The 26,552-nt window shown below is 35.9% G+C and overlaps 1 protein-coding gene across 1 annotated transcript; it reads left to right on the forward strand.

The window, feature by feature from the left end:
- The first annotated feature begins 261 nt into the window (after positions 1-261).
- On the forward strand, positions 262-26,349 carry LOC121410982 (metabotropic glutamate receptor 7-like). Its single transcript, XM_041603423.1, has 7 exons — positions 262-469; positions 10,455-10,745; positions 12,974-13,135; positions 16,050-16,250; positions 19,865-20,922; positions 22,284-22,533; positions 23,672-26,349. Exons 1-7 carry the CDS (start codon positions 358-360, stop codon positions 23,755-23,757), a joined length of 2,160 nt encoding a protein of 719 aa, XP_041459357.1. The 5' UTR covers positions 262-357; the 3' UTR covers positions 23,758-26,349.
- Positions 26,350-26,552: the final 203 nt, after the last annotated feature.

Consider the following 26,552-nt stretch of genomic DNA (forward strand, 5'->3'; position numbering starts at 1 on the left):
ACTCACTCCAACTTACATGTTGATCCCGTTGTCGCGAAACGATGCATATCATGAACAAAGACCCCTTTATTAATGAGAAATTGGGACCAAATTATCTTGAAATAAAGTGGGATAATTGCGTGATAGTTTCTTTGCGCAGTTGTAAAACTCACGTTATTACCGAATGTCTGCGGCAAGCCTCCTATTAAGGATGTTTTATTCAGTAATGATTAAATAAATAATCCTTCTATTAAATTTTCGTTATTTGTGTAGATTCCCCAAGTGAGTTATGCTTCAACCAGTCCGGAGTTGAGCGATAAATCCCGTTTTGACTACTTTCTTCGAGTAGTGCCACCAGACACCTACCAGGCCCAGGCTATGCTCGATGTGGTCAAGGCACTTGGATGGAGGTACGTCGCTACTGTCGCCTCGGCTGGCAACTACGGCGAGAAGGGTATCGATGCTTTCAAGAATCTTACAAGGTCCACAGGTAACGTGACTTATCATGTGATAAATACCTACCTTTTCAATGATATCGACCACTGAATAATAGTTTACTACAAATGTATTAACTATCAGTTAGGGTCAAGCTGAAGCTAAAGTGATTTCCTTGCGAGTTATTAAACTATCTACGTCCATTTTCCTTGTTATATTTCCAATTTTGAAAACTTAAGAGTATTTTCATTGCATCGAATTTTCATTAAAACACATCTTGGAATATGTTCTCTACTTCGACTTATATCAACTCTTCAGTATGTTATCAATTTTGATAGGAAAATATATGTTTGTCAGCAAGTGTTTTTATAAAATCTGTTCAATACATTGTGCCACAACTACAATAATGGACATGACTTTAATTTTCTTTTTTATCCTGAAAAATCTTTATTTTGCCTTGTTAATGCTCTCTTGAAAATGTTAAAGTTCTTATAATATCTATTATCATTGTCCAGAATCACCAGTAAATTCACTAGATATTTAATGGCTCCAAAATGACAAGACTGAATCCATTTCCAATTTTGGCTCAAACAATACAGAAAATATAAAGCAGGCAAAATCATATATAAATGACATCACGAAGGGCCATTACGTTGTAAAGATCCATTATATCATGATAAAGTCTAAAAACAGGTAAAATGATAAATGTCTGCTACGTGCACTCCTAATGCACTCTGAAATTGTAAGGATATAGGGAACGGCCTTGGATCTAAGAAAGGGGAAAGGCGAATAAATGCACTCTGTTTTCATTAGGAATGTTGTCATACAGTGAATCGAATGAGGAAGTAGAGAGGTGGGTTAGAAAGAACGATCTATAAGAAGATTGGTAGATGAACATGCCAAATTCTATGCGGAACAACTCATTTCTATGTACATTTTCAAACATTTCCAAAAATTGGAAGTTGCACTTGCTTCAATATAATATTGGGCATTATTTTAAAGATGCATTTTAGAAGATTGTTTACATTTTTATTCATTCATAAAGACTATGTAGTGCAATTGGTTCATACTGTGCTACAGCTATGAATAGATGCACATCTTTCATCATAAGTCGAGGCAGAAGAACACTCAGGTCGAGAGAGAAATAACCCCATCACACAGACAGGCGTATTTGTCTAAAATGTTAAGTTTAAATTATGGCCCTATTTTCTAAATGAGCCTTCGCTTTGCTTCAACTCTGAAAGCACACAAATTAGGCTGGCCATACGTTCTGGCATACGGTCTGTTTGATTGCACGGCCATGTGGCAAAGATAGAGAGAGAGAAAGAGAGAGAGAGAAAGGAGGGGGGTAGAGAAAGGACCCTAAAGTACAACACAACCTTATATATCTTGCAGACTTTTCCATTTTGCCCCAACTCAAAAGGTGCGCGTCTCATATTTGACATTCATGGGTACTTATTTGATTGAATGTTGTGGATGTTATGTCGGATTCAGCTCGTTATTCTATGACATGGCTCTATGGTATCTCTCACATCTTTCTCGCAACGCTAAGTATTGTATTTTGCGATACAAAGCTGAACTAAATTTGGGGGAGTACCAACTTCCTCTAGATTGTATAGTATATTCATATCTTATCAAGATAACTAATATACAAAAATACAGGTAACGGTTGTATGTTTTTCAAAAAGATACGCACAACCCTATACTCGTCGCATTAATTTTCAATTTTCATTCCTTTAATCAATCATACTATGAATATCAACTTGCATCCTTGCATGATCATTTGCGAGTCCACCAAAATCCTAAATTTTATCACTTCCATTCGTATATGGCATAATCTGGCATCAGAGTATCTTCTTAGGAAAGGAATAAAAATACATATACACTATATACATGTATAGCGGTGTTCAACAGCTAGTGAACCCCGCTAGAAAATGAACGAGAAATGAAATGAAATGAATATTTATGAAAGAATAATCTACATCGGCATCTACGAAATACAATACTCACAACTGGTAATAGTAATTGTAGAATGCCGTAAAAAATATTTTTTCAAAGATTTTTAAACAAACGGACCATAGCTAAAAAAAAATGAAAGGTAAAGTCGTACTTTGTGTCTTTTTAGAGATCAAGAGAATAAATAACTTTATTCACTTTGTAGACTACAACAGGGTCCAAAGAAACAGTATAGAAGGCAATGATGACGCTTGGCGCGCCATGCACGCAACTGCCATTAATTGCGATTTTCCAGATGGATAGGCCTGAAGAAGACATAAGACGGATGTGGTATGTTCCCTCTACTAGGTATGCATACTGTTCATGCTAAATTAAAGCGAGATGGACAACCATGTGAGCCGTGATATACACTCTTTAAAATGAATGAACTGGCGTGAACTTTGCTTCCACGCCAATTTCACCTAATTACACAAACGTCACGTGAGTTTATATGGATATTCCTTGGACTCCCATTTTTTTTTCATGACACCAATAATTCCATTGGTATGAAGCTAATATACTAATAATGAGCATCGGGTTTTTTTTTACGTCTGTAGCATATTATGGTCGTTTCAATAAATTATACGGTGTTATAATCTAGCTAATGCCGGGTTCTATAGTCTAATAGTGATAAATATGATTGGCATTTGATGCTTCAACCTGTGTTATTAAGATTATGCCATCCCAACATATGGAATGGAAGACAGAAGAATATATAATAAAGAAGATTAAATGAAAAGGGACGTTTTAAAAATATTATGACGGCCTATATGACAGCTAAGTGATCGTGAAATATTATAATATTCAGAGAAGAGGAGGCAAATTAAGGTATTGTATTAAATAGAAGTAAGACTCATGGATTACGTTGCCCATGGATCCATCAGTGGTTTCTCCTGGATGTGAAGCATTCTTCCCTTAAAACCTTTTGTATCTCTCCCTCTTTAGTGGAGGTTGCAATGTGAGGTTACCCAGGTCCAAACTTTTTGTTCGGTTCGTTCCTCCTATTGTTGCTTGAGGGCGAATGAGCTCATATTTCCCGCGTCTGCCTCTGATGTTGTGCCGTTCTCGCGGCTGGGGTTTCTCCGAGAGGGGTAGTGTATTTGGTTGGAGCATTGATCAATTTTGCGGCCTCTTCGTCATGTCTGCTAAGCTTGTTTTTCTATCCAGTGTTTCTGTTTTCGATCGCCCATTCCTCATTAGATTTTTTTCCATTCTATATATCTGTCCTTGTGCATGCTTAATCATCTTTCCTGCATTACGTTTCTTTGGCTATTACTAAAAAGCTGTACCTTCGCCATTGCCTGCCACCATCCTTTCAATCTGTCTTTCTATGTGTATAACCAACTATCTTTTATAAATTTATTATATTTTAGTATTTGATAACATTCACTTAGTAACATATTCAACACATTGTTCATAAATCCATCAGGATATCACCCCCTAGGTTGAAAATAGAAACATACATGTACATTTTGAATCTTTGAAATTCAAAATCATTATGATAGGTTAAAAAGGGTCGCTGTTCGATATCTAAAAAAACCTAGAGCCATTGAAAGACAAATGATGAACAGTGTGTCATAACTCATGATTTCAAGTCTTTCTTTGCAGTTCCGCAAATGTTGCGTCTTGCCTTAAAACATAAAAGCCTTATCAACACGACACGAAATTATCATGATTTCTATGTTGATGTTGGTTAGTCAATATCTCCTTCATACCATGTTCGGAATATCCTGGTACTTTGGTATATAAAATTCGCAAATTAACGAGTCATAATTCATTACTAAGTTCAATTGGTGAGATTTGATGAGCTGATAAAATGTAGTTTGAATATAATTTTTTAAACAAAAACAAATAAAATAAGTTATTCCGAAATGGAGGCTTCATTGCCACGATTCAGCTTTAATAATCGTTTTTCCCTCATAATGACGGAAGATTTTGTAAAGGTAGAAGAAAATGTGTATTTTATAGGGTAAAGAATTTTATGGAACGAAGCGCTGTGAGGAAGCTCGATTCGCTCCATCTTGATGACTCAATATGCATCTCGAAACATAAATATCCCCAGGATATTAGTAAAGAGGGATGTTCAACCATAGAATGGTTATCATTACCTACATCAAGGAGTTTGGGATTGGTTTGGACTACCCTGCAAAGCGTCTGAGTACATTCAAGGACCCGTTTATCATGAATATAAATACGATGGCTCCTTCCCCTTGATGTACATCTTGTTAGAGGCATTGGTATTAATCATTCAGCACATAGCTACATTAGTTACATTAATGATAAATATTTTTATATTTCTGTATGTGTGTGCATATTCCACTTTTACTACTTTTGTAATCTTCAGAAAGTGACATGAACAAGCAAATTTATACAGAAATGTCTTAATATTGTTCACATTCCTGATAGTGCTTGGGGGTCTATTCCACATAACTGGGGCTACATGGCTAAAAGCCATGTAGCCTCTATAATGCTTGTTCTGTGGAAAATGTGGACGATCGTAAAGAATAGTGACCCTGCTTCATGACAAAAAGATTCTTGATGTAAGTAGGTGCTGCGTAATGTAGAGCTGTAAACATTAATGTCAAGATCTTCTTTTCTTCTCGACACAGGAAGCCAGTGGAGTTCTTTTATGGTTGGAGTAATATGTTCGTATTTCCCTTTCAGATATCAGGTCTATCAGATATCTATTCGAAGCACGTGCTCTTTAATCTGCGGCTTAATGATATGTTTTTAAAGAGATTTCAACATCATTGGTCACCAATGCATTCAATGGAAATGTTTTATGACTGCACCGGTCTAGAAATTAATGTATAGTAGTCAGGGTCGGGGCCTGTGTAATGTTGTTAGGGATCTATGAAACACAACACCATTTCGTGTGCGATCACTTTGAAAGTAAAACGAATAAAACTGTTTGAAATTATGATAAACCTTCTACCGATCGGGCAGCTATATTGTTAGTATGAAGAATATAGTTGATTGACTTTGATATCTAATGCTGATGTGAACTTATTATAACTTTAGATATCTCCCATCATGTTTGTACACAGAGCCACTACAATCTTGCAGGGTTATCTTGGTAATTACCTCTGAGAAAGCTGCCCAACATAAATTCACACCCCCAAAAAACACACGCATGCACCCACCCTTACACACACACACATTACATTTGCATTACAAAGTTAAAGTCTCATATTGACAGAGTATAAGAACACTAAGCAATATAAATATACCATCTCATCGTGACAAGAGTCGTGTGGCTCACTCAAAAATGTGAATCAATAAAACTTCACGTGACGGTAATTTACTCAAATATGTTTTGAACAAATGAAGTATCGCATTCTATTTCGAAGATACAAAGTCTAGGAAATGGTAGTTTTCTTCATCATAATGGGGAAATTGAGGCCATTCGACTCCGAGACCTGAATGGAATTCATGAAAGGGGATGCCACATTGATTGAGCTCGTGATACCAGGCATGAAGCAGTGACATCAGGAACGTTAGGCCACCCACCCTCTTATCTGCCCACCCCCTAAAATGCAGGAAGAAACTCTCCAGCCAGGGCGATATAAAGTGCATGGTGTCACATCAAGCTGTCCATTAGATGTTACAAACATGACGAATTTAGCATTTTGAATTAGAGACCTGAAAGTGCTTTTGACGGCAATCTGAGAGAAAACGTGCTAAATTTGGCGGTATGTATTCCGCGTTTGCATGCTACTGCATCGATCTTGATAGAAATGCGATACGAAGTACGTTTGAAATTCGCTTCTTAGCGAGACGACGATTGCAGTGATTGATTCGTTTGAAACGATTTTGCTGTGAATTGTGACAATATCCCCTCTTTTTCGGCGAAAAATCTAGACGACTGATCTCCTATGAGAGCTTCGAAGTTATATAAGCACATTCTAACCATTCTTCATTTATAGAGCATCAAAAGACTCCTTAGCAAGGTATTACAACTATAATGATGATGATTAGGAAAATACGGTTTTCGACGCTTTTAAAAGTTAATAAATTTAGGATAATTTTCTACTTCCAAAGCTCCGTCTAGACTACTTTGTCTCCAGGTGTTTAGATATATGGAGAATTAACTCACTTTTTTGGGGGGAATTGTCAATACTCTTTAACTATTGAAACTATTATTCAGAATGTTTAATTTCTTTTATGTCTATTTAAAACATTTCAATTTTTTTTCATACATTATTTAATATTTTATTTGTTTCGGCTAATCTCAATTAGCATGTTGCTATTATGTAGCTCCTGTCATCATATCTGATGTTTTCATGTAAATGTTTTTGACAATGAGATTTGATTGTAAATGGCAAGCCATATTTATACGTTTCAGCTGTAGGGGTCTGGGTCAATCTGAGTCATTTACTTTCATTAATCACTCTTTTCCTCATTGTGTACCTGTATTTCGGAGCATACACAAAAGCATTGGGCAAAATGAAATATGAGAATGGTGTATATCATATCACTTTAAAGAATGACTTTGATTGAATAATATCAAAAACACCATTCTCTAGCCTTACCTAATCACATCAAAACCAAGCCAATATCAGAAAGCTTCGTAACAAAAAGAGGAGTTACAGCGGTCAGTGCTTTATCTTCATCCAAATTGGTAGTAATCAACTAGGAGTATGGGTCAAATAATCTATCAGCAGATATGAATTGGCAATCCACTGACTGGAGTGAGATAAGATCGCCTGGAGTCCTATTGCCTCCCCTCATCGTTTTGTTGATGGCTCAACACTCCATCCCTAATAGCATGCAAATGTGGATGTATTCTATGTCTGGCGCCTCTATGTCTTGCTAACCAAGGCGGTAAGGAGACGGTACACGGGATTAGAATGTGTTTGTCATCGTTCCTAGTGGTCGGAACATTGAAACCATTCCCCCAAACCAGTAAAGATTCTGTGCAGGAACTGACGATCGCGTTCTATTGTTTTTAGGTCAGCGGGACCTATTCCATATAGCACCTAAATCTTGGAGCAAATTAAATCAAGACTGTGGTCTCGTCAAGACAGACATATACGCTCAATGGCATCTGGTACAAGCGCCGTCTACTGAGTTATGAAGTATTCATAATCAGTTTTACGGAAAATATATCTAGAGGCATATTTTGAGTGGTGTTGATCTAGTTCCTACTGTTTGAATTATAAAATATTTCAATTTTCACGGATTTGACAATAAGGACTAACTTGACTGAACCATAAAATGTTAAACAATGGTAATACTTCTCCCACAGGACAAGGAGAAAATTTCATATTTCACATAATAAAATGCATAAGAAATAGTGAGTGTTATCATAAGTCCCCTCATTGGCATACCGGGAAATGAATATTACTGTTTTGTGAAACTAAGCGAAACTTAACAATGTCTTTCTTATTTAACATCCAATTTTGATGAAATTTTCAGTGTTGGGCTTATTGGATGTGTCTGTTTTTTTATTCAAATCATTTTTTTTTTGTTAGGGGTCGACTTGTCCTTTAAAAGTTTGTTAATTCTCTTTCGATACTGTTTTCAAGTAATAGTCATGATGACATCATTGCTTGGTCTTTCACTTAATTCTTCTAAACAAAAGGTTCTTACAGCATTCAGTAGAATTTCTTAACAGTTTTTTTAAGGTTGGTTTCCAAGTGTTCGGTAGGTGTTGGGTAGATCAGATTGTTTCCGAGAACAAAATTTAAATGATGAGCCAGCAAATAACCTGCAAGGATTTCATTTGGGGGGAAAGTAACCTTTTCGGATATTAAAGCCTTTAATGTTGACACCAGGTTTACAAATTGATCAGTGTTGGGGCAGGTCAGGCAGAAAACAAATATATATCGCACTAGCAATGCAGGATATTTGGGCAAATGGGAGGGGACAACGATTGTATCGGCTGTCCCTCCCCTTGGTTACGCCATATGAAGGACATTGGAGCATGATTTAGAGAAGACGCAATATACGTGCATGAGAACATGAGAAGCATTCCCTTCTCATCCCTCAGACTCCTCTGCTATATTTATATCGATAGGCGGGAAAAAGTAATCATTTGGTGGGGAATTTTTATCAGTGTCCTGGGGCCACAAGGTGTCTTATTGCGTGCGGGTCTTAGCGTCACTAAAGTAAGGCTATACAGGGCTTCAGGGGACATACCCCTATAAAGTTACGCTATACCACATTAACACAGCGCTCAAGGGTCGCACCTTTCGCACCGATCTCTTCGTTTGAAAATATTTTCATATGCACGCAGGAACGAAAGGCATACTACTATGTTTTCTTATTTGAAGATTCATTCATGTTTTCTCAAGAGAAAGCTATCTTTTTTTCGCCTCGCGGAACGTGCTCTGATTGAAACTGTATTTTTTGGAATGTCATGTCTGAGATACATTTAGGCAAATATTTGGCGTGTTCAATCGATCTTGTTAGTTTTTCGCGAGAATTCTTGCACCTTTCCAACTTCCAGAGAGATCTCGCCGTGCCACAATTGAAAACTTGTGGGTACCTCAAAACACATATCGATCGCATGGTTATTTAACTAAACTTATTCGTAAATTCTGTCTTGTAAACCTTTTATGTACAATCATCCTTAATTCATCTTCCTACGTTGAACGAAAGATACATACGCAATATACAACATAGTCTGATCAATGCAGTCCATTAAATTGAAGAAAAATGTTTATTTATGGATAATGTTTATTCATATCCGTAAAGAATGTAGATTAACCAAAATATTTTCAATATATCATTTTAAATTCAAATTCATTTAGAGATTATATGGTACGTTTCAATTTTTTTTTATTGGGGGGTCATTAAGAGTGGGTTGATCACAATATAGTAAATTAAAAAAAACATAACTAATAATAATCTTATTTTGAAGAAACAATTATGATACATCCTTATACACTTTCTTAAATTCATTCAAATTGAACTGCGACTGACATCAAATATTTGTTTCTTCGTCATAAACCTGAGTTTGTTGGCTTAATTACAGAATGTCCATTTATAGCTAATGATCACGTATCATACCGATACCCGATTCTATATGGCAGGTACGTTATTTCTGAGAAAAGTCTAATCTAGCTATAAATATTCACTTCATGTAGTTGAAAAGAAGACGATAGTTCTAAGATTATGACGTGTTCTCCTGTCCAGGACGACTTTCACTACATTTCGTTGTTATTCTCTTCCACACTCTGTCTACACGCAAAATTGGGCTACCGTTAAAGTGGCCCAGATAATAACTGCATATGCGACTCGCGTATATCAGTTTACCATGCCGTACTAACTTGCTACTTAGGGTCTTCAATTGAAAGTAAGTGTACCAAGTAGAAGTGGTGTTGATATCAAGCACTTTCTTCGTACTGAACTTGGGAATCTGGTGACTAAAAGGGATACCGCCCAGCTTATGTACCAAGGTTTTAAGGTGGAAAGGGTGCATAATCCTACTCATATTGATGACAGCCATTCTTAGTATGGTCGGATTTACCATGTGTCTATCGCAGACATCAGGGTGTGTTAGTGTCACTCCTTAGGGAACTTCTCCGGCTACTTTAGAAACAAATCTTAATGCGCTCTCTTTCTTGATAAAATGAAAGCCATTGTACCACTTTTCATCATGTTGGAACAGATGTCTTGTATCCCCTTTTGGGTAAATGTCCCTATGGGAGTGTGTTTTAGTGAATAAGTACTAATTCATTTCACACGTTTTTGAATTTCTTTACACCTGCAAGCATTGTCCAAACAGACCAATTGTTACCGATACGTTAACAGTCAGTCAGCTGCTTCAGTATTTTCGTCATTCTTTCTGTGTAGTGACATAAAATTATTAAATTTCAACTAATGGATGATGACAGCATTATTTTTTCCGTTTAGGTTTTCTTGTTAAACTGATTTTGTTTTCTGTAAAAAACACTATCAAATTAACAGTTTTTATAAAAGCGGTTGATATTAACGTAAATATTGACAAAATCAAGAAATGAGGACTATTACTTTGATCATTCTTATTAATTAAAGCAACCGATTTTTGTATCCCTATTTATACTATTTTCAATATTCAGATATATGTATTGCCGCTTCGGAAGTGATTTCCCGTGATCCAACGAATGCAACATTTGATAATATCGTCGAATACATCATCAAAAAGGCGCCCAATGCAAAAGGAGCAGTGGTGTTTGCCTCCGAGACAGACGTTCGATGGTTACTTGAGGCAGTAAGGCGTGCTAATAAGACCAAGCATTTTATCATGATTGGAAGTGACGACTGGGGTACGAAACACAATGCAGTGGAGACGCAGGAGCAAGCAGCAGAGGGCGCTATAACTCTTTTACCAGCTAGAACACCAGACAAAGGTAAATATTTGTCATCTTTAATTACCATTGATCGTGCTGATGCATACGCGCAACGAAATTGCCAACTTTCTATCCTTACGTGTGGTCTAGTGGTTAAGTATCGGCCTTTTATTATTTTTTCCATTCGGTTTAAGATGATCATACCTTGTGGGATATTGAACCGAGGAATGGGTGGGGGTACTGTCGTTACAATATGGACACCCTACTTGTACATGGCATTTCAAAGTGTACATTTCGATTATGGTGTCCATCTTTTGATAGGCTTTGCAATTATTGCCTCATTAAATGCTTTTCTTTTGGTGTCTATTATTCATAAGTTATATGTCCTCTGTGGTCAATACTAGTTCAGGCATTGGTTTTCTAAGCCAGTGAACCGTGTTAGACATGTTACACCTTTATTAATAAATGATGACAGCATTGATATGGGACAAAGTGTCGATTTAATTTATGCTTAGATTATTTGCTACGTAATTCCTTATTACAAAAAAGCACTATTTTATGTTGCCAAACAATGATTATTGATTCACAGAATTGATGTTTGTCCAATGTGATCTGTGTATCACTTCTTAAAGATAATTGCAATGATCAAAAAGAATTCCTGAATGATGACGATATGAAGATGTGTGATAATAGATGCGTATTATGTATGAGATGTGTATTCGTGGTGTGCGTGTACATGTGTGTGTGCGTACGTGCGTGTATCTAGTTCCGCGCCAGACTGACATAAATTTTATGTATGCATGTAAATCCATGAGGCATATTAAAAAAGGTTTATTATTCAATGTTTTGCATGTGCTTCTATTTTTCTTTTTGCGAGATAAACGATTTCGGAAATGGACACAACTTAATTCTTGTGTGAACCAGTCTAACTTAATAGTAGTGATATGCACAGTATGAGATTACGTTTAGACTATTATAAGCTATACGTGTGGCCATTCCCCCTTAGGTTCTGAGCAGGAAATCTTGTTATCGCGTTGAAGAAATATATCTTGCTTGATAAAGGTGTTACCGTGTTATTAAATATAATAAATAGATTATGAATTCATACCGTATTCAACAATTTGAAACATTTTCTATGCCGCAAGATTTTATTCGATTGCGTAGAATGAAAACAAATGGCTGATTGAAAACGCTGGAAGATTTACAGTAGTTGGGTGGATGGGTGCGCGCGAGGGTGTTCGTGTGTGTATGCACAAATGTGTGACCATTTACGTGTGTGTATGTGAAGTATCGAAAAGCCTAACGCCTATTACATGGTTGATGATTTTATGAATGCAATTAAATAAAACTGTAGTATTGGTGGAAGCGATGTAACTGAACAGAAAAAGTGCGGCAAAAATGCATTTTTTTAAACTTTAGTAAGTCAAAATGAACCTTCCCAACACGTCATTAATTCGTTGGAGCAAGCACTAATTTATCAGACACATGAATACAATAAGCTAGAAAAAATGTAATTAATAATCCTACATATAAAAAAGAAACACAAAAAACAGCTTCAATAGGTGAAATTATGTCGGTTACCGTGCTCGTAGTGAGAGATTACTGGTTGGTTCATGGGGTTGACAATGTTCATATAAATGTCGGTTTTCTAATAGCTCTATTTGATTAAAAAAAAACCTCCACATGGTGATTTGTTTCCCGCACTTCCCCTATTTCCCTTTTCCCAAACAATATTCAGAATTACTGGAGCAACAGGACCTGGGAGGAGGTAGCCAAATATATTGTTCGAGGTGTCTTTGGAGTATTTCTTGAAGTGGCAGAAATAAATGAAATTCTTTCCTCGATAGAATTTAAATTTTCGCTCAATTCTCGCCCATCTTTCTCTATCCAAATACTTGCGAATAATTAACATGAGGAATCTTAAGAGTTACTAATTTCCAGGCCAATATCTTTATGCTGAATTTCACATTAATGCTCTCCAATTTTTTTTTCGGTAACAACCCCGCCAAATTAGTTGTAGATACCATCATTAACACAGATAAACATTTGACCTAGACCACAATAGACCTATCAAGAAGGGGAATTTTCGATCTTGTCCGTTCTTAGCAGATCTTATCATCAAGTCCTTGGTGAATTAGGGTCATATAACTACATTACTATAGACGACTTACATCAGTGGCGTTAATGTTTTCTCTCTTCCTCCCGATCCAATCCTCTCCTTTACCCCCTCCCCTCGCTCTCTCTTGATTTCTCCTTCCTTACATTTATTTGTCTATTTCCTCTTACAGGTTTCGACAGTTATTTCACATCTCTGAACCCGTTGAATCACAGCAACTTCTGGTTCAAACAGTTTTGGGAGAGGACCTTCCACTGTTCATTCAACCCGATCAGGGTCAAACGTGAAGAGGCATCGTTCGTTCCCACTGCCCAAACGATAACCGCATGTACAGGTACGACCACACAAATATACATTTTTTCTTCTCTGCTCAGGAGGACCCAATTAGGAAGTCATACTGGCTGGCGAAATTGAAAAAAAAAATGTTGCATAGGTTATGTTACAGTGCACACCTCTGGGATATTGTATTGATCGTGAGAAAATAATTATGGGGGCTCATATTATTGTACTTCTATCCCTTCATAAGCCTGGTATGTCGACAGAAATCTAACCATTTGTATATACATGTATATATTCAGAAACGGCCCTTAGCAGAAAAAAGTTTGGGTGCAGATATAAGCCTACTCGTTATAACATAATAAAAATGAAATATTATAATTAATTACAGAAGAAGCTTGAATTTGATATAATTCTTTAGATGTATAGTGCTTGTAATGTTGTTGCAATTTTTTTATAAGAATAGATAGGAATTAAAACTGATCGATTGATTTCAAAGCTACACCAATCTACGTGTGTAAATCAAACGCTTTTTATAAGGACAACTTTGAGGGCAACAAAGAACAACAAAATAGAACCTGAAAACAGATGTGGTAGGATTAGACTGAAGATGCCAGGCTCTATATTACTTAAGGAAAACCACAATATCATTTAGGAAGCCATGTAAAAGAGTGATGTTGAGTTCTTGAGTATAAAAATTATGCTCTAACAATATATTTGGAAACTTGTTGTTCAGAGGGTTGGTGCATTCTTCCGTATCTTATGAGTTATGAGTTACTCAAGCCGAAGTATATTGTGTATGATTATTTCTGCATGTCATATTGCAGTGACTGGCTGATTAATTGGCCAAATGCATTGAGCGGTGTAGCACTTCTAACAATCTGCCGTCAGTACAGTTCTCGACTTTCTTTTTGGAATCCCCGCTATTCCTGATCGATCTACTTTAGCAGCGAGCAAGCGGGAATGTACTACGTTCGAATGATAGGCATCGAAGAAATTTGCTTCCTTAAGATGAGGAATTAATTTTAACAAAATATAGAGGGAAATGGCAATGAAATAGTCAATGGAATAGAAATTTCATCTCATTGCTTCACGCAATTACCGCGCGCACGTACGTTGGAGGTGGATTTTTGTCGTTTGAAACCTACCCATGTGGAGTGACGTCTTGTTTATTTGATATGTTATTCAAAGAGGGCCCATTGATTTTGTCAGCCGGCCTCTCCCATTAGTCTCAATTTTCTTTCGAGCTTGATTTCAAAGACCGACCTTCCTGGAGACACATGGCTTAAAGGTATACATGTATAATCAAATCAAATGTAAATCACGGTCGTTCCTGCTTACCTGTTTCCTTTTAGAAGTAACGAGAATATGTTGACACATTACAACATTCAAAAACTCAAACACGGCAAAAAATTGCCTAAATACAAAAGAGTTCCAAGTTCCTGACTTTGAACTTTGGTTTGTGGGTTCGAATACAAGTCACGATGTAATTTCTTTCTGCAAGAAATTGAAACACACAGTGCTACGCTCATTCCAGGTGATGTAAACTGGCAGGAATTTGTTTCTTGAAATGGGTTTTCGCTGCAAAAGGCCCGCCAAGCTAAATCTAGTGAGATAATATCCATTGTGTCTTTGGAAATACAAAGAAACCTTTACAAGAACTGATCGTATTATTATCACTAATTCTATTTTATCATTTTTCCATTGTTATTACTGTTATTACTTTATTACTTATTATCATTATTATTGTAATTAATATTACTCCATTTATAATGATATATTTTACGATATAATATGTCATTTGGAGATTACCCATTTTAAAACCATATTTCATCAAACGCTTTGAAAGGATTCTTTTTAATGGAATGGATCATGACTCCTCCTGATCCACAACAAAACTGAAAAAATGAATAGAGCAATCATGAAGTACATAACATCAGTCATACAGAGGCCATAATCAGGCAATGTTAACACATTACATGTTGGTGACTGAACATTCATTAGCTAAACTGAAATAATTAATTGTTGAAGGACTCCAATTATTTCAAGGAGTACTTAACTTGTATAAATACTTACGTGGTACTGAAAATAGGATAATTGGTGTTGGGTCATCTCGATGGAATACCAATTATAGGGCGAGGACAGAGATGTTCGGAGGAAGGGGTAATACCTCATTGGAAGAATTAAAACGCAAACTGGACATCACAGGCTAGCCTGCATTCTTCCAATATTTTCGGCGCCATCTATCTGTTTGATTAATAAGACGTAAGAAAGTATTTTGCTGTAGGTTACACTTTCATTCCATTACAAAGAATTCCCAAGGGAATATAAGATACTATGTAATAACCAAATATATTACTATCATATCATTAAGTATGGATTGAAAAAAATATCATAATTGATTAGACAAACTTTCGTCGAAATATGAAAATATACAAAACGTGCAAAAAAGGTTAAGTAGCAACGCATGCAAACAGTTAATAAAGAAAAATGTCACCCTGCCGAATACTCAGTCATTGAACAAAAAACAAGATTCTACTCACAGATAGACATAGATAAATGTGAATTTTGTAAAGCTCTTTGAAAGGTAATAAATATATTTTACCGGGGATTTTTCAGGAGTAGTAAAGTAATATATTAGTAAGCGATAGATATTGACGACCAAAGATTCGCTTTTTATCTCTGTTTTGATTATCTTTGGTTTTATTGAAAATGTGCATCTTTTACACGTTCTTTTGTTCTATAAGTTCCAAACTTTGATTTTCAATTCTTTTTCCATGAAATTGTTATGCTAATTATCTTTAGAAATATCTATCTAATGGATTCAAATATATTTTAATTTTCTACTCTGTTCTGTACAAAACGGAATTAAACAAGTATCAAAATATTTAACAAACTCTGTAATTTAACACACTGAAACGAAAGAGTATAAGAATGAATAAATTTTGCATCCTTTTTCTTTTTTGTCCCAGGGACCGAGGTTCTGACGCCAGAGGTTTACGAACAGGAAGGTAAAGTGGCGTTTGTCATTGATGCCACCTACGCACTAGCCCATGCCCTGCACAGGATGCAACGAGAGCTGTGTAACGGGACGGACGGGATATGTAGTGCGGTGACCCACGGTGTTGACGGCGCAAAGTATCTCGACTATCTCAAAGACATTGCTTTCGAAGGTATTGTCGAGTTTCAAGATAGATTTACAACATCTGCCGCTTTCATGCGTAATCTACCCACCCCTGGGCGTACTCCACTATATACTTAAAGACAGGGCAAGATTAGAGGGGTGAAAGAAGAGTGCATTGGTGTTTCTGAAGACGGACGAGTAGCGTTGGTTAAACATAGTGAACAACAATGACGACGAGCCTCCTCCATCATATTCATGAGCATAAACACAATTCTTTTTAACGGAAAAAACCATGACGAATTCCGTGATGTCAAACGTGCCCTATTTGTTCCATTTGACATCCATGGACGTATATGCAGCTGGGGAAGGGGAGCTGGATGCGTAGTTGCCCTCCCCCCCCCCAAAAAAAAAAACTTATACATATATATGTTACACATGTATGGGTGTATAAATATATATATATATATATATATATATATATATATATAAGAATCTAGTTGATTAGCTTTGGAATTTGAATTTTTCTTAGGGCTGTGGAATCTATTGTAATCGTTGCAGCAGCCTCCATCTTTTTTATCTTGCCTATCCTTATACCTGAATGACCTTAGTGCTATCGCCCTATGACGTAAATATCGCAAAGTGAATACCATCAATACAAATTAGTGGGTTTTCCCACAAAAGATATTACTGATCCAATTTGTACTCCCCGATGAGAATGGTCTATTTTTTTCAATCTCCATTGATTACGTGGACATATGAGAAATTATACTTGTTGATTGATAAAGCTCCAAACGCGATTGATTTACATCGGGAGCAGCATTTCCGATTTAACTATTATGTTTTAGACTGATATTCAATTCATTATATGTTCAAACTACATTAAAACAATACACTGTAATACCAAATCAGGTATAACCAATGGCGGAGCACAGGCTGACTTCAAATTGATTGATGGATAAACATAGGTAGATAGATAGATAGATAGATAGATAGTGAAAAGGTAAACATAGTGCGACGGAAATAAACCCATCAAAATATAGATTCCATGAAGGTAGACTTAGCTGAAGAATCTTTGCATTATATTTACTTTGAACAAAATTTTAATGCCTCTCCTTATTATTTATGATAAAAATTAGCCATTGATAAAAATCAAATCAAATAAAAAGAAGAACAAACAACCGTGGATTACCCAAAGTATAATCAAATCCATATTTCCTCGAAATAAATCTTATAAAATATCCATAAAATCGCCTATAACTCAAAATGAAAATAAATACAAAAAATACCGAAATAAATTAACATCAATCATCCGCCTAGCTCGCAAATCTTACTTCTCTGATCAAATTGAAAATAATAAAGATGATAATTTATCCAAGACCCGAGTGATATTGGTAATGCATTTAATAACTTCTTCAATAATATTGGCCCAAACCAAGCTTCATAAATAATATTTAAGGATATTGACTTTTTCGAATACTTTTCGAAAACGATTTTCCAGAACATTCTTAATATTTCAATCAAACAAATACTAATGAGATTTTGTGGGCATGATGGAATAAGTGTCTATCTATTGAAACAAATAATTCATATCAAAGCCTCCCCGCTATCGCATATTTTCAATCGATCTCTTTCTTGTATTTTTTCCGATCTACTGAAAATTGCAAAAATAATTCGAATAAAAAAGAAGATCCATGTCTTTAATTTCAAACTATCAACCTATTCATTTTGTTACCGAGTAGTTCTAAAATACTTAAAGAGAATAGTTTATAAGCGGTTATATTCCTTTTCGAACAGTGATAACTTGATTCCTAATCAAAATGGTTTAAGAGATAATCACTCAACGGATCAGAATTTCTTATTCTTTTTGTAAAAAGGAACACACTATTGGGATTTTTATGGATTTATCAAAAGCATTTGATAAAATAAGTCATCACATCATTGCGTTTTACTATGTAAAATGAAATGATGGAGTCAGGGGGTGGGTCTCGCTTAGTTTAAAGATTACTTAAGCAATCGACGCCATTATGCTTGTTTCAAATCTAAATCAGTTAATATTTGCCCGTTGAAATATGGAGTACCACAAAAATCTATTTTAGGGCCCTTCTTTTTTTTCATATACATGAAATTTATGACATTGTGAATGCATCTAGAGAATTAACGTATGTTTTATTTGCAGATAATACAAAATGTATTCTATTTACAAAAAGACTGAAATATACTTGTTCTAACCATTTATTTAGAATTGAAGAAATTATCAATGTTGTTTAGAGCTATCAAACTCTCCCTAAATATAAGCAAAACAAAGTCTATGTATTTTCAACATATTCAAACTAAACACATGTTTCTAAAAAAACATCGTTATTGACGATATACCCATCATTAAAAAAACAAGAAACCCAATTTCTAGGTGTTTTGATTGATTAAAATTTAACTTGGAACAGTCTCATTCGTAATATTTGCATGTTGGCGTCCAGAGGGATAGAAGTCTTAATAGATTGACATATTGTATCTAAAAAGGGGTCATTGTTTATTCTTTATAATTCGTTCATATTATCATATTTATCTTACTACAACATAGTATGCAGATATGCAGGTATATCAGTAAGTCGAAAATAGAAACAATATTTCGTCTTTAAAAAGGTACTTCGCATCTACACATGCACATTACATTGAACATAATACTGATCCTATATTTCACAACTTAAAAGACCTTAAAAATTGAGGATATTTCATACCGAACGTCCATATCTATGTATAAATTGTCAAATAATATTTATCCAACGCGTCATTCAAAGGATATACACCTCACCAACCCCAGAATATTGCTCAATAATGAGAAATGATACGCCACCATGGTCCAGTTATTTGGAATGCCTTGACATATAACATAACAGTCTGTCTCTTATCTCTTTTAAAGCTTCATTGAAAAAAAGTTTCTTATATCTAAGTACACATAAGAGTATCACCTTCCACTCACCCACTTACTCATATTTGCATATATTTTGAGCCATTACTTTATCTTATCTCTCCCCACCCAGTTTCTAAATTTCAATATATATATATATATATATATATATGTATATATATTATACTAGTATAAATGTATATTAATAAAATGATATATATATATATATATATATATATATTACCAAACTTACTATTTTACATGCTTTATTTATTATACAGTTTTGAGTTTTATACATAATCTATCTTTTCGATTGTCACACAAAAATGTATTCATTTATATCATTGCTATTGTATGAATTTGTTAATTTATTGATTAATGAATAAAATGCAGAAACTCCTTTCAAACTGCTCTCTCCCCTCTAGCCAATTGTGATATTCTGGACCGGTTATATATTTCATTTATTGACGAAGAATCCTGATTTACTGTACTTCAAAGGAAAACAATGTAGATAAATTAAATCAAATGAGTACCGGTTATCATCTGGAAAGGAGCACAAAATAAAGAAATAACTATTCTTTAGTGACATCGTCATGCCCATCGGACACCTATCAAACTTCACTTTCTCTTTGTGTATATACTCTATTAGCGGGGATAATCCAAAGGTATTCGTAATGCACTTTAATATTTTCTCTATTCTAATATGTTTGGGGAAACGTTTCATAAATAATCATAATTATGTCTTTGGTTACTTGCAGGTAGCAGTGGTGAGGTACGGTTTAACAAAGATGGCGACAGACCCGGAAGTTACGATTTGTACCAGTACCAGAGGATTGATAATAATTACAAGTACGTGCCAATAGGGTCATGGAGAAGCGGATTCCTAAGAATCAACACAAGCAATCTAAATTGGGGAGACAAATCACCAAGCAACCGGATACCAGGGTCTGTGTGTTCATTACCCTGCGCGCACGACCACATCAGGAAAAAGCGCGAAGGCGACGAATGTTGCTGGGTCTGCACCAAATGTGAGTATCAGCAGTACCGCCACGATGAATGGACGTGCAGGAACTGCTCTCAGGGTTCACTCCCTAACGAGAACCGTACAGGATGTGATGATATTGTTATTGAGTATCTACACTGGTCGTCACCCTGGGCCATTGTCCCCGTGGCCATGTCTATTATCGGGATTCTCAGTACCCTATATGTCATTGCGGTGTTCGTCTACTACAACGACACACCTGTAATACGAGCATCAGGTCGAGAGCTGTGCTACGTACTTCTTGTCGGTATCCTCCTCACCTTCATCACACCCTTCACCATCATCTCTCGACCATCCACCTTTACTTGCTGTCTCCGCCGCATCATCCTGGGGCTCTCTGTCGTCATCTCCTATTCCGCGCTCTTTACCAAAACAAACCGCGTCTACAGAATATTTAACAGCGGCAAGCGTTCTGTCAAGAGACCTCGCTACACTAGTCCACGGTCCCAGTTGGTCATCTGCTCGCTTTTAGTATCAGTCCAGGTGATTGGTGTGGTCGTGTGGTTGATACTCGTCCCACCACAAACTGAAAAACACTATCCTTCGTGGAACAAAGTCATTCTTGACTGTAGTGTCACAGACTTTGCAACTTCACTCTCGTTAGCATATGCAATGCTTCTTGTACTTTTATGCACATTATATGCCTTCATGACTCGTAAAATGCCGGAAAATTTCAATGAAGCCAAATTTATCGCTTTTACAATGTACACGACATGCATCATGTGGTCGGCCTTTATTCCAATTTATCTTGGTACTTCGGCAACAGATTATAAGGTAGGTATACAAATATCTATGTTGGCATTGTTGTGTAGCATCTTCAATCATTAAAAAGAGAGATGCTCTTCACTTTAATCGTAATTACCCCCTCCCCAAATCTATTCTGGATTTGTAATACAAACAGGATCCGCGTTCCTTTCTCTTCTGCTTTGTAACAATGTGATATTTCACTTTTCACATTTTAGTCAACGAGGACATGTAAGGCAGACACAAAATTCGTACCTAATTTCATCATGTTTTGGTTTAATTATACACTTTTTTCAAAAAAAGGTCTTTAAAAGAGAGTCATCCTGCGAGTAGTGATCTTCAGCGCCGTACGAACAAAAGGAAACCAGTTTTGTGTTACACAACTGGCATGCATTTAAAGTGTGATAATTTGGTGATTCAAAAACTGTTTCTAGAGCAAATCAAAAGAAAGTCTAAAACCACAGGTCTTAAAGAAACCAGAATATACGTCATTCTATTTCTTAGAGCCCTTAGGGAATGCAGAATAAGACATGGCATCATAAATCTGTGAGAATGATTCGCTAACTTTTATTTCTGTTTTGAGAAACCGAACGTCCGCTTAGTATGTAAATGACTTTGACGCCTCTGAGAAAGTTTAGACGACAACCGAGGATGGTTAGTCTGGTTATCATGATTGTCGTGTCGTGTAAATATGTCTTTCGGTTTGTATTCTACTCGCTCTTATTATAAAATCATGAATCTGTTTCGTATCTTCCCTCTCTCTCTGTCTCTCACACTCTAATTAGTGTCTCACACTACGTCTTCTCCGTCCGTTTCCTTCGTCACTACGTTTCCTTTTCAGTTTCTATTCTGAACAATATTTTTATTTTCCGTTTATTGTACGAATTCCATACAAAAGTACATGTACTTTGTTTGTCATATCAAAATATATCCCATTTAAGTGTAAATATTATTAATTTATATTTTCATGTAGTTTTCCATGATTCTATATGACTGGAAGTTGGGATTTCTTTTTATTTATTTATCTGTTGATCATAGAAAATGTCTAAAACAAAAATTAGATCAACATTTAAACATATGAGGAAATTCTAATTTCAAAATGCTCGATTCATAACATTATAATGTTTGACGCAATCTTGATCATCTCAGATCCATCCATCGAAAGTTCTCGAAGTTTTCTTCATTTTCAACCCTTGTAATATTCATTCAGTACCTTAAGTGTATGAGAGTGTCTGATTTCAGCAGGTCCTTATTTTACATTGAATTATTATTTTAATATAGGACAGATTAAGCGCTAAGAAAATGTGTGTAAAGCCACTTATAAATGCCATATTTATTATTATGAATTGGGGTAACATTTGTTTTATTTTTTTTTATATAAAATTCTGTAGATTCAACAAATGCTCCTGTGCCTCTCCATCATCATCAGCGCAGCTGTGACTCTCGGCTGCATATTCGCGCCAAAAGTTTACATCGTGGTACTTGCTCCCCATAAAAACAAGAAACCGACGGGTACCATGGTGATGAATAGTCGGGTCCGTTCGGCGTGTGGGTCAGCAGAAAACACTTGTAGACCCAATGGCGAGATGAAGCCACGCCCTGTTCTGACCACGGCGCCAACGTCGAATACAACCTCATCAGGTATAGGTAATGCACCTCAAAGTATTCGGGTTCAAGATTAGCTTGATTTGTGTGTGTGTGCGTGTCTGTTAGAATGCTTCAACAACCTGTAACAGTATCTGTATGGTTGAACCACTGAAAGAGCTCATAAATACCCACACCACACTGTTCGCTGACCAGAATCACCTTTAATGCACATACACACACACACACTTGCACACACTGATCATTCCACCTCTTGGAGCGATATCTGTTGCACTTTCACCTTCCGCAGAACCTCAGAACTAAAGGGATATTGGAGGGTCATCATGTGTTTGTCTATGTACTAAGCTGACAGGAGCAAGACACTTTATGGAGAACTGCTTCTGCAAAGATCTTTTCTCGTGTTGCACTTCACATACGGTTTAGAATTCTGCAATATAATTTGGAAAGCAAACAACCGTCAGGTATACTACGGATCCAATAAGCAGATACAAATATAACTGGCTTTAACACTTGAAATTTGATTTTGTCTTCTTTTTTTGCAAGATATTTACTTTAGCTGCTTTGGAATATATTTTTTCTTAGGATTTAAAAGCATGCATATTCGCTTTTTCTAACAGCATGAAGTATATATGCAAATGTATGTGAAATTTTAACCTAATCGCCACACTTTCTAGCAATACACAAAAAAAATCTTGAAATATAATCAGCATGTTGTTCTCAAAACCTTTCTGTAAGAGGCATTGTATTACATTCATCCATGATGAAACTAATTAGAAGATGGAATTCGAGTATCATTTCGGTGCAAAATAATATGCTGGAATTCGATAGGCCTTTTGAGGAAAACTTCTGCATTAACCATCTTCTTTCCCAATACACAAACAATCGTTCAATTATTCCTGGTCTTTCAGTGAAAACAAAATCTCTGAGGCATGTTGACATTCACGAAGTGCAAATGATTTGCATGTTTGATAACCCTTTATCGAGCATGATGACATTGGGTCATAATTCTTAAAGACTGTTTTCATTTATCAACACTTTCAGTTGCACTGTTCCTGATTGCAGGGATATCTATTCATGAATGCATGTTGTGTAAATTATGATAGCTTAGAGATTTTTTTATGCTTGCGCTTTTATGATTTAGTCTTTCTTCTTCCTATGTTTATTTATGTTGCAGAGTTTGACTTCAAGGCTGCTGGTTCTGGTTCTGATGATGAACAAACACATCTCAACAGACAAGACCTGCCATCGACGGACGTCTGACACAGCCATGCTTTCATTTATGACCAAAGACAATTGAACCAATTGAAAGTTGATTAACGCCATCAAGTGTATGAATCAGACACTTTGAATAGTGAAATGAAATCAAAAGACAAAAGACATGTCGTTACAACATGAGAACATTTACTCACTCTGGAAAACTATGACGTCGTAATTAGGTGGATGCCATTGTGTGTAGGCGATTTAATGATCAGCAGAGATTATATACGTCTTGTGAATTACCAGTGCTCGGGATTAATTAATTTTCCTACATTCATCAATATGTTTTCTCAACTAGATTTTCTAAAATTCTACATAGCGGATGTATTTTTAAATATTTGAATTATCTTCTGCTGAAATCAACTCCTTGCAACATCAATCTCGCCAGTATTATGTAAAATCAGCATCGTTATAGACGCCTGTGCAACTGTCTCATGTTTATCTAAACACCATGCATTCTGACGTTTAGCAGCATTCGGAGGCAGTGGATATCCAAATTTTGTTAGGAACGAAAAAATGAAATAATAAAAGTTTAAAGTGTAAAATAAGCTCCAAAGACCATGCTTGGGAATCATGATAAAGGAGAGTTTATCCATCCCACATCTCCGCAGATGATCTATCAGGACCAAGGGTTCATGAATTGATGTGGGAAAATACGCTACCTGTTACCTGCTTGCCGTTCCAAACTACTGAGCATTATCATTATGATTCACAAAATATCTCCATTGTATACGTCATCAGCATGTTTCAACCATATATTTATATGACTTTGGAATTCTTTGGAAATCTTATACCCGCTTGAATTAAACGCGTGTTCTAAGTGCCGATTCCCTTACAGTTACAGCGAATCAGATAGTCAGGTATGTGATTTGTGTATCAATCGCCGGATTTGAGATCAGAGAATTGAAGATCAGATCTTCAAGGAAAGAATTCGAACGTCTTCTCCAGTCATGCACGAAATGTTGTGAAAAACGCTGTACCTTACAGGTAGGGCACCTGTGGTATAAACTAAAGTGATTAGCCTGTGAAAAAAAAAAACAAGTGCAACAAAGACCGTCAAACATGCACCATCTACATGACTTACAATCTGAGTCTAAACAACAGCACTTTTCGTCAGTCGATGATTTCCTCGATGTTGTCTGTACATTCTTTGCTTTCTACGAGGGAAAAGACTGCCATGGAATAACCTTGGAAAAATGGAAATATATGTATGGTTTTTTTTGTCTCTTGGGGGTTTATCAATCATCCTGAGGTCAGATAGCACACTATTATATGATCTACGTTTCCAGAAAAGGAGACTATCCGCAATTTTTTCTACTTGCAATTTGAAGTAATTGCAGTAGATATTTATTAAAGATTATTCATGTTTTATGTCTCAATGTTGCACAACTGTCTTCATCGGATCGAATGTAAATTGCATTATTTCGCTTTCATACAAATTGTGACTTGGATTGCAACGATGCGTTATGACATATAATTATTACCAATTTCAACGGGAGAAAAGAAACTACGGACATGGGAATTTCGGATATTGAAGAAAAAAGGTTGATATGAACTTTACAAGAATACTGAAAGATGGAGCTTGTGAAATTATTAGCTGTTCATAAGGATTTTGCCCCCCCCCCCTTCTATCTTCTCTCTCTCTCTCGTTGCCAGTTGTTTTTAGTGTAAAATTATGTCAGAGAAAAGTTGATGAAAATGTCTCATCTCTTTTGCTAGTTTCTTCTAATTATGATTATACAAATATAATTCTTATATATTTCCATTCGTTTTTCGTGCTGTCAAGCAAAAGGTCTATTTCCCTTTTCAATTTCAACTTCCCCCTTTCTCTTTTGTCTTCTTCTATTATAGAAAAAAAAATAATGTGGCAATTTATCTGTTGTCTGCATGGCCTGTGAATGGTTATCTATACGAGTTTAATAACATCCTTCTTCGCTTTGTTTTTCATTAACATCGTTGTCACTCAATCAGAAGTTGTTTTGGCCTGCCTGCATTAACGCATGCATGAGTATAATGAATTATATATTACTCGAATTAATTCTAGTCGAGTAGCAGCAACACATTTTGTTAGGAAATTTCAAATTTCGAGCCAACTACTATTGATTGCTCAACCTTATGTCATAAGATTGGATGAAAGAATTCTAATTTGTAGCAAAACGTTATCTTCATGTGTTTTCCACGAATAAATAAAAACCGTGCTGAGCCAGAGTGGTTTCTGTTACAACATACTCGATAAATGTTATTTTGTTTGGCAGCACGTTCAAAACGTACGGATTTGGATACATTTGTCGTTATGACGAATGGCTATATACGAATATCACAGATGTAAATATAATAATGAACCAACTTTCACTACTTGAAAACAAAATATTAGCATTATATTATATTCACCATTTTACGTATGTGCTATCCTAATGTATGATTTTTTTTCATGTAAAGACAACATGACTTGTCCTTCACATTTTTGATAGTATGACACCAGAATATACATCATTAGTATTATCATGTTTAAACGAGTGGTGTATAGTTATGGTGGCCCTGTAGGGACATCGCAAATAGACCAAATCGCGAATATTCACGACGAAATTGTCAACGAAATTCACGACGTCGCCAATTTCGTCGTGAATTTCGTCGTCAACTTGAATATTCACGACGAAATTGGCGATTTGGTCTATTTGCGATGTCCCTTCAGGGCCACCATATAGTCGTAATCTTCTGCATGGATGGAAATGAGAGGAAGGAAGAACTTTGGAGCACAGATGTTGTAAGAATATGAACAAGCACCAAGACATCAAGAG

This window comes from Lytechinus variegatus, chromosome 3 (assembly GCF_018143015.1).
Source record: "Lytechinus variegatus isolate NC3 chromosome 3, Lvar_3.0, whole genome shotgun sequence".
NCBI classification, from domain to species: Eukaryota; Metazoa; Echinodermata; class Echinoidea; order Temnopleuroida; family Toxopneustidae; genus Lytechinus; species Lytechinus variegatus.

Bases quoted from the DNA above. Each gene is read 5' to 3' on its own strand.
- LOC121410982 (XM_041603423.1), top strand. From the start codon at position 358: ATGCTCGATGTGGTCAAGGCACTTGGATGGAGGTACGTCGCTACTGTC. The intron at 16,251-19,864 runs GTATTGTCGAGT...GGTTACTTGCAG, and splicing joins CAAAGACATTGCTTTCGAAG to GTAGCAGTGGTGAGGTACGG. The intron at 22,534-23,671 runs GTATAGGTAATG...TTTATGTTGCAG, and splicing joins GTCGAATACAACCTCATCAG to AGTTTGACTTCAAGGCTGCT.